Source organism: Parus major, chromosome Z (assembly GCF_001522545.3).
Source record: "Parus major isolate Abel chromosome Z, Parus_major1.1, whole genome shotgun sequence".
NCBI classification, from domain to species: domain Eukaryota; kingdom Metazoa; phylum Chordata; class Aves; order Passeriformes; family Paridae; genus Parus; species Parus major.
In genome coordinates, this window is record NC_031799.1 from 42824839 (window position 1) to 42839106 (window position 14268).

A 14268-nucleotide genomic window follows, 5' to 3' on the forward strand; every position below is an offset into this window, starting at 1 on the left:
AATTAGAACAAAACAAAAACTAGATATGAGCCTAATCTTAGTAGCTCTGCTTTCTAGATACCAATATATTTCTCCAGTAGTGGAAGTGTTGGCATAGCATGCATCAGCACAGTTTCCATGGCTTATGTGTTAGGGTAGAAGCTTAATGGTCTACTGTGAGAGTGGAGTATAAGTACCCAAGTACCTCAAAATATGGGATAAAAAAAATTCTGCTCATTGCTAGAAAAAGATTCATTGGGAGGTTTCTTTCAGTCGGGACAGAAAGCTATAAAAATAAGCCGAAAATAGCCCTTAATCGCATCCATTTTTGTTGAATAACTGGCATATATCAATTAAAAAAAACCCCTGTAATTCTTTGCAGATTATCCTCTGTAGCTGGAGGAACAAACTTCTTGATCCTGGAATGCGTAGGCAAAGTGAAGCGAGACAGTGCTTACAAAACTGTTCTGGCTTACAAGTGTGTCCTAGAACTTCTGTTCTGACCTTTATTTTGAATATGATGTCTTAATACTTTGCCTTTATTGTTTCCAGTTCCAGCTGCTGATCGAAGTTGCCTGGCCTCTGTTTATCTTCTTCATCCTGATCTCTGTAAGACTTTCATATCCGCCCTATGAGCAGCATGAATGTAAGTATCAAACAGCAGCTGCACCCAGAATGCTTGTTGTTTCATGGTTAGAACGTAATAATGCAGCTGGCAAGATGCAAAGAGCAGTGGTTCCCTACTCCAGTCAGAAATCTGCAGAAAGGCTTCTTAGCTCCTTTGCTTCCACCTTGGGAACTGCAGCTAATGGATGATGTTGATCCAGGACTTTATGTTGCTGCTCTTTTTCTTGCTGTTTCTCATTTTGCATTTATATTACCTGAGAATTTGCTATACAACTCTGACGTATCTGTAAAGCTTGAACAGAACCCCAGTTTTATTTTTCTTTTTTGATCTGTGTGTGATTTAGCATAAAAGAATGCAGTGTTCCGATCTCTAAGAAAGCAATCTTGTTTCCAGGTAGTAAAGTGCATTATTGTATCACATTAAGGAACACAAGAGCAATTCCATTCCTTCAAAGGATTACAGTGTCAGCTCTGCATTTAGTACATTCAGCAGTCATACACTGCTGACTAAAAGCAATTTTACTTTTCTCTATGCACCCTAAATGGGCACATTTCTTCTTTTCTTTCAAAGGAAGCTTGCTCTTTATAAATGACTATTTATAGGCCTCTTTGGTTGCCATTTGATTTAGGAAACATGACTTGTTTATTAGCAGCATGATATTGTTTTACTGTGTTTGGTGACAGCTTCATACTGCAATTAACTGATTGTGGAAGAGCTCTTTGTTTATCTTTCCTTAGCCTGATTACTGCAAGGTAAGGTTTAAGGGTCAGCAAAACATGTTTCTGAAGGGCCCTCTGAAGTGTTTCTCTCTTAAAATAAGGAAAAAACTCCCTTTTACAGCACTTATCCTGTCTTTGCAACGGCTGGAGCATTTTGTGCTGTTTGCTGGGTGTTCAAGCTGGTGTCTTCTAAAGCTGAGGTATTAGTGTTTGCAGTTTGCCATTACACTTTGGACTCTGCTGATCCCATGTACTGCCTAACTCGCATTTTTCAGCACTTGACAGCGTAGTTGAAGCTTCTCTAAGTTAAATCTCATACTTTACATAGAATTTGAACTGCCTCTTCTTACTGAATGTTATGGTGAATGTTACTGAATGTTATTAGGAGACATACCTGTAATATAGACATGAAGCTAAAGAGAAGCAATAAGCACTCTACTCAGCTTTTTATAAATAACTAGCAACCTCAGCAGTAATTAATTTCGGGTATGGCAAGGCTGTATATAAAATCATACCTAGCCAGAGCTGTGATTTTATAGAACTACTTGGCTTGATCTTGCTAGTCAGTAGCTTTGTTGTAAAATGTTTGCTCTGGCATCATGGTATCATAAGCATAGTTTTGAATCTTTCACCTGCAATCTTTTTCCCTTCACATTTATGTTGACTGTTATTGCATTGTCCAGCTTCTTACATTGTCTTCAGCAGTTATAGAGCGCAGGGCATCTGGTAACTTTTAATTCACTTCTTTGGCTAATTCCTCTTATTTTTTTGAAGAGCTTCTGTGAATAGGTTTCTAAACTGTGTTGTCTGGATTGGTTTCACTGAATGTTCATTTATGCTGACTGATGTGAATGTCTTGTGAAGTGAAGCAGTTTTTGCTGAACTGTGAGTAGAGATAGAAAGAAAGCTTTTGGGTTGATGGTGAGCTCTTTGGCAACCCTGTGGATGCCTTAAGGGAAGTAGGATTGTTATCTGTAGTGGCAGTGTTATATGCTGTTATGAAATCACTGGTAGGTAATGCCTGGTGATAGCAGTACCAGAGCTGTGTGCAAGTGCTCTGTAGCCTCCACATAGCCTCAGTATTTGAATGGTAGTCTTTTTCAACAAGTAAAATTTTCAGTTGTCTTTCTCTGTTTGAGGAAAATCCAAGGATTGGGCTGTTGTCAGGATTTCTTGTTTCTAGTAGCTTGGCTTAGTGTGAGGAAGTTTTCTCTTAAAACATGGAAGAACAACTAACTTTGAAGTGATAGTTATGTGGCTTTTACCAGACCAGTCAGAGAAGACATACTAGATTGCTATTGGGCCAGAGTACTGTCTTGTGTTGAGTAGAACTTTTCTTTTCCTGTGATCCTTGAAGGTATTCAAAATGCACTTTTTCTGGCAGTGGGAGGGAGAGTATCTGACTAGAAGTAACTAATCTCTTCTGCAAAGCTAAATGTTTGCAGCAATGTAATTGAAAATTATGTGCTGTTGCACTGTTCTGTGTATCTCATCTGATTTAAAACCAACAGATTACTGCTTTACTCTTGGAGAAACTGGTGTTACATGCATCACTGTGTGTAAAAAGTTACCATAAACTCTTGTGTGCCGTTCCTCTTTCTACATTGCTCTGAACATTTTCTTGGAGTTACTTAGAATGTAAAATGAAAGGGATGGAGGACAGAGAAGGTGATTCTCTGGGACATCTTATAAGAAGAATCTGAAAGTCTTAGCATTTTTCTTCTTTCTGCCTTCCCACCTTCTCCCCAAGCCCCTCAGCCAAGAGGATCAAAAAATCAAAATGAAACAAAAGTCAGACAGATCAGGTAAATAACTCTACTATTTTAAACAGAGAACTAGGAGCAAGAGTTCCTTGAGCACTGGAAACTATAAACCTTCTTTTCCTTAACCTTTCTCTTGCACAGAGTCCTTGGCTTTCTCCTGGGAGGGCTGGTAAGATTCCCATCTTCCTCCAGCCACCCACATTAATCAGCATTGCTGTGATTTAAGATCTTTGCTACTACTCCTTTCTTGGGCTTTGGTACTTCCATTTGGGCTGTGGAGCAACTCGGGGAGCCAGCCCCCTGAGTGATTGCAGACATGCTGGGAGGACAAGGTGGGCACCAGAGGGGAGGGTGGGCATCTGATCCTCAAAGTCTTGAGCTTTGAGATACTGAGGAAGGGGCATAACCTTCCTCCAGTGTAGTGTATGGTGTAAGGGTGAGGAAGCACGCTCATTGGAAAAAACAGCTTGACAGCTTTTGTAAGGTGCAGGATTGTGCAAGGGAGGCCTTTCTTCCCCAGTTGTTGTGGAGCATGGGATTCATAAGTATACAAGTGGCATACTGGTGGAGGTCTGCTATGAGTAGTTTGTTACTGCTTTCTTCTTAAACAGGCTGTAAACTCTGGCCTACAACTTCACTAGTTCTTTAGTGGAAAGGTTTAGACTTCAGCAAAAAGATTTGAAAGACCAGCATAGAGAGTCCTTAGTGCTGGCTTAGTGTTCTGCTCTTTCATAGGCACTTTGGGGCAATAACCAGTGCAGGGCTAGCACTGTGCTCTTGAAAAACAATGTTGTGTAGTAGAGGCTTGTATCATGTGTTTGTCTCCTAACTCCTGTGTTTCTGTTCTAGGTCACTTTCCAAATAAAGCTATGCCTTCAGCAGGAACCTTGCCGTGGATACAGGGGATCATCTGCAATGCCAACAACCCATGTTTCCGCTACCCAACTCCTGGGGAATCCCCTGGAATTGTTGGAAACTTCAATGCCTCCATGTGAGTCTGTCTACTTTTGCCTCATCTGTGTTCTTGGGGAAGCATGGGGGAAAGGGATATATGGAAGTCACCTACCAGTTGTGAAATCTTACACTACATGAGGGTTTTGCAGTTTCACCACCTCTGATGTACCAGATTCTTCAGTTACCAAGTTCATAGGGGCCAGCGGACAGGTGGTAGGTGTGCAGGATTCCCAAGTTCAAGCATCTGAACCTTTTGGTGGATGAAAAGCTTTGCTTGATTAAGGACTGTGTCCATTCTCTTACCTGGGCTCAGAATTTCACCCATAAAAAGTAAGGCTTTTTAAGATGCTTGTTTTTCAGAGCGTCTTCTTCCCTGGTTAATGAACTTCTGAACAGCACAGACTGGGAAGCAATTGAACAGGTTTAGGGAATACTCACTGACATTTATTGCTTATTACTGCCTAACATGATGCAGGGAGCACAGTTTATGGCCAGCTTTTCTATACCTTACCTTACTTTCTACATTAATGGGGTTAGGAAAGATAGACTTAAAGCAGAGTACAATGTGTCTGCAATCCAGAGAAGCATTTGAAAGAAGCAGGGATATTCTTAAATTACTGTGCTTCTAAGAAGCAGCAGTTTATAGGCAGCAGGGAGCCCTCTCCATCCTGGTCCTAAAAAGGCTTTCAAATGCATGATGTTCCCAGTGTAGATTAGATTGACCTTGTGTTAGCAGACATCTTTTATCAGGCTCCTTGGATTGTCACAGGGTAGTCATTGAGGAAAGAGTTTTTTGTGCTGGAGTGACATACCTAAAGGGTATTAAAGTTTGGAATTGGTAAGTACAACTGTATCTGTGGATGGTGGCTCATAGAGCTGATGACTGCTGGTTGTTTTTCTGTTTTCCTGCAGTGTTTCCCGCCTGTTCTCGGATGCCAGGAGGTTACTGTTGTACAGCCAACAGGATACGAGTATAAAGGATGTCCAGAAGGTCCTGGGAAAACTACGCAAATTGGGAAATTCCTCTGGCTTAGGTAACAACCTGATAGAAAGAGTCAATATCTGGTATTTATTTCTGGCCTGGTTAATTCTGTGTGCGTGTAAATTTCAGGAATGCATGTGATTATGACTTGCAGTTTATCAAACCTTTACCAATCCTGCAGAGATACCTTAAGCCTCCCTCGTGTCAGAGCTTTGTGTGCTCTTTAATTTATTTGGTGGTAGAAAAAAAGGCGTGGTGTGTAATGCCAAGAATAGCAGCTGTTTTGGATGTGAAACTATAATCCTGGGCGTGCTGAAGTTAGTCAAAGTGCTTGTTTCCTCAAAGGAGTTGAAGTAGTGTATCTTTTTGAAAGCACTGGTTATTTTGATATTTTGTAAAGCAGTGAACACAATGTAGCTATAGTTTAAATAGTGTTCAACCCCCTGAGCTCCAGAGGGAAGTGTGCTGGAAGAATGCAGATGAGGAAAAGCTGATGTTGGCCTCCAGCTTACAACTCAAAGCTGGTTATTATCTGACAATAAAATGTCCATTTCCCTTCTTGTGTTCAGTTTTAGAGTTTGGTGGGGGTTTTTTTTGTTTTGTTTTGTTTTTTTCCTATGTGACTCTTTGGTGTAGTGTAGCTTTGATATTGTCTGTCAGGAATTTGAATGGCAAAGGAAAACTGGGGGGCTTTCGCAGCCCTATTTCCTATGAAAAATTAGAATCCTCCCATTTTTAGCTTGTGTGAGAAGATGGTGTGGCCTCCTGTCCTGTGCAGATGAACGAGTAACTAGTGTGAGATCACATGGGAAGCTTGCAGCAGAGCTGGGATGTGAAAGAGCTCTGTCCGTTCTCAGGAAATGTGGCGGATCTCTTGCTATTGCCAGGTCCCTCTGATGTTGAACCTTGTTAAAGTTTTCTGGCATATTCTTCCCTGAAAGATTATCTGTCTTGGCTGCTGTGTTAGTGTGGTATGTGTCTAGTGGAAGTGATGGAAAGGAACAGTTTAGGAAGACATACGTCAGGGAAATAGAAAAAGGAGCACAGCCACTGAGGGTCTTCACCTACAGCCTTTATGCAGCATTTAGAGCTCTTTGGACATAGGTGGTATTTTAGTGTTTTGTGAAAATTGTCCTTGGTTTCACAACAGTAGTTCTTGGCTCTTATCATTTGAGGATGGCTCAGGCAGCCTGCAGGAGGAAAAATATCTGACGTAGTCTGATATGTTCTGAGCACACTTAAAGCAGAGATGATGTTTTCACATTATTTTCTGTGTTGCTCCAGGTCACCTTGGAATAATCTGTATTAGTGACAGGTTGGCAGGTATGTGCTAAGTGTATGTACAAACATGGACTGTGCAAGGTTTTAGTCTTGGATATTTAATCCCCCTCTCTCCTCTTCAGGGCTGTGCAGAATTCTGATGTGATCAGATCTGCATATAATATTGTGGACTACTGACTCTGACCATTAGTTGATATTTGTTATAAAGGACACTCCTCCTTGCTGAGGATCTCAGTATCCATACCACCAGGACTCCTCTCTTTTTACTCAGAGAACTGGTGAGTGGCAGCCTCATGCTTTTACCTAAATCTGCAGCAGCTTCAGAGGGGATAGGATGCAGAGTAGACCCTTTGTTCAGAGATGGACACACAATGAATACAGCCAAAATGAGTTAAGATTACTATTTCCCAAGAAGCTGAATACTGTTTTCATGGATATCTTCAATTGTTTTATTTGATTTGCTGAGAACAAGCTTTCTCCGTCAGAATGACAAATATCATTGTTACTGGTTTTACACTTCTAGTAGTAGTATTTTACTCTTCAGTAGTACTACTTTTACATTTGTTTTGGCAAGTTAACTCTTTCAAAGAGAGTAGATCCTGGTGTGGTGTTTTGTATTGAGACATGCAGTGAATGTCAGACATGGACATTTACAAGAACACTATCAAAGCCATAAGTTGAAGCTCTTGCTGCTGGGAAGGTCTGGGGGGGAGAATTGATTGCAAGAAGAGCTTTGCATATGGAGTACTCTACAAAGTGAGAGTCAGAAGGCTCATGTTTCTGTCTGCTGTAAAGACTAGTGGACTGACTGCAAAAACAAGCCTCAGACTCAGTCATCACAGATTATATTTCAAATGTGTAATCAAAAAATCAAGCCTCTGTGTCATTAGAATGACAGAATGTCCATTGTTGGTAAGCCTTTTGGAGAACAAAGCCCATTTGTCTTTCTCATGCTCATTCACAAAGCCATCCAGCTTGGTGGACCCTGCTGCCCACTCCTTGGCTGCGTGATTCATTCTCTGACAGCATGCATGAAACAGCATCCTCTAATCTTAGAAGCACTTCTGTATTTATACTTAGTAGTGTTTAGATTCCTGTGCAAGGAAGGTCAACTCTCAGTTGATGTTGACGATGAGGTGTGAGAGATGCAAATCCTCTTTACTCTGGGGCATTTTCTCCAGTGACTCTGGGAACCTAAGGAGACAATAGGAGTGGATGTCAGATGTAAGTGCACCACCTGGCCTGAAAACACTGTCTTTCTTTATACATGTGTTTTCCCCAGTAGCAGAAAGGCCAATTATTGATAAGCTAAAAACTGAAAATTTTTAATATCCTGTATGTTTTAACTCTGGCTTGGGCCTGAAGCCATGTGAACTGGTCCTGCAGATGGGTGCAACTTTGCAGCTTCCACAGTGGGACAGACTGTTTGCTCCTTGGTGTGTGACATGGGTTCTGTTGGAGTGTCTGCAGTTCCCTTCTCCCCTCACACTCTTTCCACTACTCTCTGATGATTTTCAGGGAGTTCATCTTTCATTGTTAGCCTGCAAATTGGAGCTAATGCTAGTCATGAGTGCACTCATGTCTGTATATGGCTTCTGATGTCTGAATCTGTTCAGAGAGCATTTCCCAAAATCCTTTCACTTGAACCTTCTAAAACAGCCCTCACAAACTGTCATGAGTGCACTCATGTCTGTATATGGCTTCTGATGTCTGAATCTGTTCAGAGAGCATTTCCCAAAATCCTTTCACTTGAACCTTCTAAAACAGCCCTCACAAACTAATGTCATTGGTCAGTGGGGCTCACCACCCCCCTGACTTTCTCCTGCAAGGAAAACAAGGAACACAAAACAACACCTGCAAGGTTGTTTTGTGTTCCTGAGGATTGTTTTAATTCTTTCTCATGTTTTTCCCAGACTACTTTCTCAGGCAAGCCTGAGGAGCTGTGCGGCCTGTAATCTGTACAGGCATTGTGGTTCAGATTTTAGCATCCATATTAGTCATCTGATCTGAACCTAGGCATGAGCTGAACCTTGGGAATGAGGGGCTTATGTAACATGGCAGATTGCTCATGTTGTTTGCACAGGTATGTACAAATCAGTGTCTTTGTTAAAGACAAGGTAGGACATAAAGGTTTTGTTCAGGCCACACTATTCACTCATTCCAGGAAGCTTTGTATCTTAGGCACTTATTGATAAGGTGGGAGATAATTCCTCAAAACAGGGCTGTTTGTGAAGGAGTTTGAGGAGGAGCAGCAGAGAAGAGCTCGTTGTTGGAGAGGAAGATATTATCAGTAGGGACCAGTCCCACGTTGCTTCATGTAGCACCTTTTTTGGCCAGGATGCCAGGATAAAGTGGTAAGTGGTGGTGTAAGGGAGTTCAGCACATGCAGCTGTCACACTGTGGGCACTGCTGTTGTGTGGCCACTTCCAGCAAGCCCCAAGCAGAGAAATCTACGTGCAGGCACACACATACCACAACATAATCAATTTTGCCGGCAGTGCCAGGTGCCCTCTCTGTTCCGCTTGTTACATCTCTGTCCAGTAATGTCACCAAGGTCTTTAACACTCATGATAAGGCAGAGTGCAAATCAGTACAGAGAGTCAAAGACCTTGGTGACGGCACTTTCAAGAGCATGACAAGGCTGCTGGGATTGCCAGATGCAGTGGGTTTGCGCTGCTGCTTGCAGGCACTGAATTTGCAGTTAGCCTCAGTGCCGTTTTATCAGGTTAAGTGTTTGCAAGAAATAAGCTTTTCTTCTGTTTCAGAAGGTTGAGATACAGCTTGCTGTTGCCTCTGAGGCATGCTTTCTTTATTTCTTCCTTCTCTCTACAGCATTCCCAGCTACCTTCTTCTGCAGTGCCATGGAATAATAAATTAACAGGTATCATTAAAGCCATCTTCTTTGGTTATTGCTAAAAGTTGCAGATATAAGCCAGCCTGGCTATTAGTTGCTCCATTGCTCTTAGTTTTCAGTGATCTCAAAGTGCATGTTTCTTTTTTTCCTGTAGCCAACCCAACTAAACAAGAATGGAGCAGTGAAATAGGCAGAGAGAAACAAACACCGCCTAAGAAGTTGCATCAGATCTCAGGCTATTATTCCACATGTGCCCTGCCTGCCCCAGTTGTTTGTTGGATTAGTATTGCTTGCGGTAGAAGAGACAAACATCAGCTGGGTAGCATTCTTTGCTGATGTTGCACTCTGCTGCACAGAGAGATGTTGAGACTGAAGGAGATTGCAGCCTCTCTGGTCAGTGCTGTTAGTGCTTCTTTTATTTAACAGGTAAAGGATGGTGGAGGGTTTGGGCTAGAGAACAGCCTTTGGAGAAGTTTTCTGGTGGCTTGTGTGTGATGACCAGGTGTTCAGGGCAACAGGATGTCATACATTATCTACTAGGTGACATTAAGGTGATGGCTAACTCCCTCTTCAGTGTCTTGTCCCTAACAAAATTGAACCCACACCCTCAAGCTAAACATTCAGATTGATTCTTATACCTGCCTACGCCTGCCTAATTAAATTGGTTTCCTCCCTGACTTCCTTTGGGAAGACTCCTAGCAAAAACCAGCCAGGCTAGAATGAAGACTAGCAAAAACCATATGTCCAGGTAGCCTTCATGCCCACAGACACCTGCAAACACCAACTGTGGCAGGATAGCGTTCCCATTGCTGCACATAAGTACATACCTGGGTTCTTTGATAGTGTGCTCCACAGTGACATTCAGGTCCTTGCCTTTCCTTTAGGCCAGGGGAAAAGTGTTGCCAAAAATGCTGCCCTGCGGTATCAGTAGAGAGGTCTTGATTTATTGAGGTAGGTAGGAAGGCTAAATTACCTTTGTGTTTTCAGTACCAGTTACCTTGCACTAGCCCTCAGCGGAGCTCCCTAGGGCATTCCTGGCGGCTACTGCCTCCCAGCCCAAAGCAGGAACTCCTCCAGGAAGGGGAGTCTGTGACTGTGTGGAAACCATGTGATTTCTGCTGTGGTCAGATATAGCCTGTGTATATCAATGAACAAGTGGAAGAAGTGGCCAATGCTGGGTACTTGGGTTGCACAAAGATTGTAGTGTGTGCCTGTGCCATGTTGATTGGGTAGGAAATTTAGGTACACATGGCAGTTTTCTCACATTTGCCTAATTAATTTTTTCTTCAAATCTCTGTGGTGCTGAACAGGCACAGACATGAATGTCCTTAGAGTTTATTTTCTTAAGTAAATGGAAATTGTTTAGGCAACTGCAGATCTTCTAGCAAAACATTTCCAAAACATTCTTGGAAGAGCTCTTTAAGTTTCTTGCTACAGGTTGTAGACAAAGTCTCTATGTGAATCCAGTGGGTCTGTTATTCTTTCTGTCCTCAGCTTAAACTAGGAGGCTGACAGTCAAGAGATAGCCTAAGGTAGAAAAGACTTCTTATGGCAGCCCTTGTCCCAGGTTTTGTACTGGGCAGTTAGATGTATAGTTTTAATTAGTTTGGTGGCATGATATTTGTGTAATTCAGAAAATAGCATCCTATAAATTACAATATAACTAGATATGGATTTTATCACTTTCAATAGAGCATGCTTCTGCTTTCATTATTATTTGGAAGCCAAGGATGTGATGAAACTAATAAAATTATCTTGATAGAGTTCAAGGCACAGAGGTCTGGCATACTTTAAAATCTGTTTCCAGAAGAATCATTCTTGTTTTCCATGGGACTGTTCGTGAACAGTTGTTACTATGTGACTTTGCTTAGAGGTTGAGATGAGTAAGCACATACAACGTAATGTGTATTGCTGTATTCTGATTCTGTAGAACTGGGCTTTAGGCCTTCTTTTGGTCTAAACTTCCTTTGTACAGAGATACTGTTGAAGACTGAAGTTTAGAATTAACTTTTATTCTAAGTGTATATGTCTGGATGCGATAGAGCAAGACTGAAATCTCTTTGAATGGGGAATTGAAAAAACATATGCAGTGTTAGGTTAAATCTGGCCTTGCTGTAGTGCCTGAACTATACTGACAGGAGCTTGAGAAAAACTTTTTTTGGGGAATCCTGTAATAGAAGATTGTGTGAAACCTGCTTAAAAAAAGCAAGGAAAACTGCAAGCTTGTCAGCAGAAGGCTACACTAGCAGTATGGTTACTTTAAAACCAGCTAACCTGATGGTTCCAGTTAAAGGTTTGACTGTGTAGGGGAGTCGACAGGACCCATGAGTACAATTAGCAACAGAGCTGTTCCAGTAGATACTGAATTGCAATTTCTTGATTTTTTTTTTTCACCTTTATCTTTCTTAACTTGTCTAGATAAAGACATAATGATAAAGAAAACAGGAATTGCTTACTGTGCTTGTCAGTAATGAGTATTAGCTTTGCGCTGCAGAGGTAGGACCATCTTTTAAAGTTCTGTGTGTTTTCTTCTTGTCTTGTCTGTCAGCACTGGCTTTTATTTTAAACCAGCAAATAAAGTGGAGAGTGTTAAGTGAACAGTTAAACCTCTCACACTATTATTATCTCCCTCTTTGTATGTAGCCTTGTCAGTACAGCTTGTTAATGTCAGGACTATGTTGCCAAAACTTAGACTTTTTTAGTTTCAATTTGCATTTATTTTCTGTTTTTCACTCTGGCAAATTCTGCAATTTGTTTTCACTTACTTCTAATCTAAGAATCTTAAGAAATCACCTGATTTGTGGAAGATTGCATGGGGTTTATTTAAGCTACAGTCTGAGGTTGGTTGAGACAGCTGGATAGAGACTTTCCACATTGAGCTTAGTGTTAGTTGTCCCATAGGAAATTTGTAACACTTATCTGATGAAAAGTTCAGCTTTCTCAGGGGATTTCCGTGGGCCTGAGCTCTCATGAGAGTGGAGATTATGAAATTGCCCCATTTGGAAAAAGCCCTGTACACTTCTGTGTTTGATTGGTACTGAGGCCAGAGTGTCTAATTTGGGTCTGACCTCCCATATCTCTCAAGTTAATATTCAGCTTTAGAGCTGTCTCTAGTAATGATACATTTTATCTTCAGCATGCATTACAAACATTTATTACCTAATTTTTACAGCATTCCTGTGAGCTAAATAAATAAACAGCTGCCCTCATTCTGAAACACAGTAGGATGTGGCAGTTTTCAATACGGTCAGGATACAATAAAAGCTGATGGCATTTAAAAAATGTTGATGGTGAACCAAGTTCTTTTTTTACACAGGCAAGAAGACAGTGCATTGCTTGCCTGGTTTTTTGGAAAATCCATGGCAGTTCATTTTTTGGACAGTCTTTCATGTTCTATTAAAATATTCTTGGTCATAAGATAAATGAATGTTAATACCAGGATCCTGACTAAAATGAAGGAAAATATTCTGCCACCTGTTGCTGAATTTCTTTGCAGCTTCATTAAAATGTAACATCCTCCACTTCCAGCCCTAGAGTTTTTTTGCTGTTGCTGTGAATTGTTTGAAGTATGTTTGTAATTCACTTTATGGGTTTTATGCTTATATATTCACATGTTTTGTTTTCAAAATTCTGGAAAAATCCATTGAATTAAATGCAACAGCTGCAGAATTAAAAAAATAAGCACGTGCTTATGTATTTACTGAGTGTCAATAATTAACAGAGTTTGTTAAAACTGCATATTTCTTAGGCCTGTGTATCAGGAATCGTCTGATAAAAATTTGGTGTAGCTCTGAAAATTTAGTGGAATGTAGCTCTATTAGCTAAAGATCTTGCCCTAGGTGTTTTTTTTTTTGGTTTTTTTTTTATGCTGACCTGGCAGCACTCTGTGTGCAATATGTGGGGGAGATTCATGCTGTTCTGTGACACACATCCTCTGTAAACAGCCAGAGTTTCCTTCCCTTTCTAATTTAGCTTTAGTTTTAAGAGTGGTGCAATAAAAGACCCTTTTAAAGGATTTAAAATAAGACCCCTTTCCTGTGAGTTTTGGTGTTTTGTGGTGGGCTCCCCCCCACCCCAAACCATTCTGTTCTTTTAAACGTATTTTTAGAGAAACATACTACTTGAGTTAGTATTTAGATTAGTTTTTCTTGACATTTGCAGAAGGTTTATGTAAACACAGAAATTAATAAACATATGGTATTATATCTTTGGAGGTCTTTTTCCTTATAGTTCTCTCTCTATTCTAACAAGTGCAGCTGAAACATAACTGGAGCATATTCACTCAGGTGATTGAGCACAGATACATGCCAGGAGATTTGCTGATGGGACAAAGACAGCTTACTGCAGAGATAGCAGTATCTGAAGTCTGAGTGCCTGTTCTGGATTGTGCCAGCCACCTCCTTAGAAAAGCAGAACTGCTGCCTACCCAGTAAAAAGCAACTTCAGAACAGTAGTGAGAAAAAACAAAAGTGGTTTTGACACTTGAGACATGATGTGAACATGGAAGTCCATTGTCCCAATAATTTTCACTGTAGCAAAGGCACAACTGTGTGATAACATGGTTAGCAGCTATCACCAATGGTTTTACCCTGCTCTAGTCACATGCTTCCTGCCTAGCAGGTGGGGAACAGGGCGATGTAAAGCCAGAAAACACAAATCAAGACAATGAAGTAGCCGTTTAAGACCACAAGTGTCCTCACCTATCTGGTTTTTCCTCATTTCTCACGTTATCTCTGCTGCTACCTTAAAGTGCAAGGAGCTTTACCAGTGTATCCACAGAAATAATGCATAACACCTCTCCAGCAATACTTACTCCATTTTCTTCAGGTAATTGCAGTGCTTTTGTGACTTTGGTACACAGAATCAGGTTTCTAAATTACCAGGAGGCAGTGCTCTTCTCTGTGCCTAGCAGTAATCCAGTCCTCTGTGTAAAAGAGTGGTGCAAATGCTCCAGGGTGTATTTTCAGCCAGCAAGTTATGTCAGTACCAAAGGGAAGGACTAGTTAGTATATTGACAGTCTAAGAGAAAACCATCTGGAAGGATGAGCTCCTGAAACCACCAAGGCAGGGTCTGTTGGGACCATCCTGATGTAGTGTTAGTATAGTGT

General features: G+C 41.1%; 1 protein-coding gene across 5 annotated transcripts in view; it reads left to right on the forward strand.

Annotated features, from left to right (window-relative positions):
* ABCA1 (ATP binding cassette subfamily A member 1) overlaps positions 1–14268 on the forward strand; it is a 92150-nt gene that overhangs the window by 20569 nt on the left and 57313 nt on the right. For 4 of the 5 annotated variants that reach the window (XM_015652476.3, XM_015652475.3, XM_015652478.3 and 1 more), the window contains 3 exons: positions 532–625; positions 3939–4080; positions 4956–5077. In XM_015652476.3, the coding sequence (XP_015507962.1) occupies positions 532–625; positions 3939–4080; positions 4956–5077 (358 nt within the window). Of the gene's footprint in view, positions 1–531; positions 626–1447; positions 1527–3938; positions 4081–4955; positions 5078–14268 lie in introns of those variants that run through there. The other variant, XM_019009208.2, reaches the window with a different exon arrangement.